Source organism: Lathyrus oleraceus, chromosome 3 (assembly GCF_024323335.1).
Source record: "Lathyrus oleraceus cultivar Zhongwan6 chromosome 3, CAAS_Psat_ZW6_1.0, whole genome shotgun sequence".
Classification (NCBI taxonomy): Eukaryota; Viridiplantae; Streptophyta; class Magnoliopsida; order Fabales; family Fabaceae; genus Lathyrus; species Lathyrus oleraceus.
Window position 1 is genome coordinate 354,551,376 of NC_066581.1, and position 1,575 is coordinate 354,552,950.

Below are 1,575 nucleotides of genomic sequence, written 5' to 3' on the forward strand. Positions count from 1 at the left end.
AATTTATAAAATCAAGTGGGGCAGATCGTTACTGCTTTGAGTTCTAGAACCTTGAGATCACTTCCAAGTACCACTGAAACTCCTGCTTCAGCATCAGGCTCCAAGAATTTCGAGACATGCAAGGTTATTAAATTAAGAAGTAGAAAAGATGTTGAAACAACTGATAAGAATCCATCTCACTCAAGGGATGATTTATCTACCCCAAGTTCTCTAGAAGAGTTGAATAAAGAAGAAGAGAAGTCACTCTAACACTCAACACTGAACAATTTTGGCATGACATCCACACCGGTAGGAATGTCTTCTGACGTGCCTGACAGTAGCCATATGCCTAAGTTTATGCAAGAGAGACCACCACCTCCTTTTCCTCGCAGGATTAGGAAGGAAAAAGAGGAACAACAATTTGGTAAATTTATGGAGATTTTGAAGCAGCTACAGATTAACATACCACTTATAGAAGCCATCCAAGAAATTCCCAACTATTCAAAATTCATGAAAGATGTACTCATGAAAAGAAGAAGAGTTGGAGAGTTTGCAATTGTGGACCTAACACAAGAATGCATTCAATTGGTATTAGGCAAACTTCTCCCCAAGTTAAAAGATCCTGGAAGTTTCACTATACCATGCAATATAGGAGATTGTTTTTGTGGCAGAGCATTGTGCAATCTTGGATCGAACATCAAACTCATGCCACTCTCTGTTTTCGAGAGGATTGGTATTGGAGAAGTTAGGCCAACAATAATCACCCTTCAGCTAGCAAATAAGAGCATTTGCTACCCTCAAGGAAAGATTGAGGACGTATTGGTCAAGGTTGACAAGTTTGTATGCATAAAGATGCTGGAACAAGTGTCTTCAAGTATCAAAGAGTTGGCAAGAGGGAATGAAGTGCATTGGGAAGCAACTGTTGAGCTGTAAAGTAAAGAAAGCAAGATTATGCGCTAAAAGATAAAACATTGACGCATAGTACAAGACCAATCAGTCTGCAACGCCGCGTATTTCTTCACCTCCTTCTCCATAACCTTGCATTACATGTTTTATCCCACCGCGTGCTTGGATGCATCAACCCTAGGAACTTCAGAAGAAGAGAAAGGAAGGAAAAATGTATAGCTTTTGGGCGAAATGATCTAAGGCATATTCCTAAACCCTAGCTTGGTTCCCTATAAAAGGAACAGTTGAGTGGATGATAAAAGAATTCAGTGGTTCAACATATTTTACATAATTAGAAGAAATTTTGTAAACACTTTGAGTGAGTGAGAGCAAAGAAGGCAAGTGAAGTGACATATCATTCTTCATGGAAGGAGGATTCCTACTTCAGTTGGAATGACAACGCCCGATTCTTGCTAATTTAAGATTGCAAGCAGTCATCATTGTTACCTAGGTTGAGTTTCTTCAATGCTTATGTGTTTTGAAATGTTTACTCTAGGATCCATTATGCTTGTAGTTGTTAAAGCCATTATAAGCTAAAAATCTTTATGTTGAGCAATGTGATATTTATTAGTAATGAATCTTTATGCTTATGATGTGTGTTAGTGATTGATTTTAGCATTTGTGTTATTGTTATATATTTGGTTTTAAGTT

At 37.8% G+C, this 1,575-nt stretch overlaps 1 protein-coding gene across 1 annotated transcript; it reads left to right on the top strand.

The window, feature by feature from the left end:
* Positions 1-294: 294 nt before the first annotated feature.
* On the top strand, positions 295-912 carry LOC127131259 (uncharacterized). Its single transcript, XM_051060187.1, has one exon. The coding sequence runs from the start codon at positions 295-297 to the stop codon at positions 910-912; it is 618 nt and encodes a 205-aa protein (XP_050916144.1).
* The last annotated feature ends 663 nt before the right edge of the window (positions 913-1,575 follow it).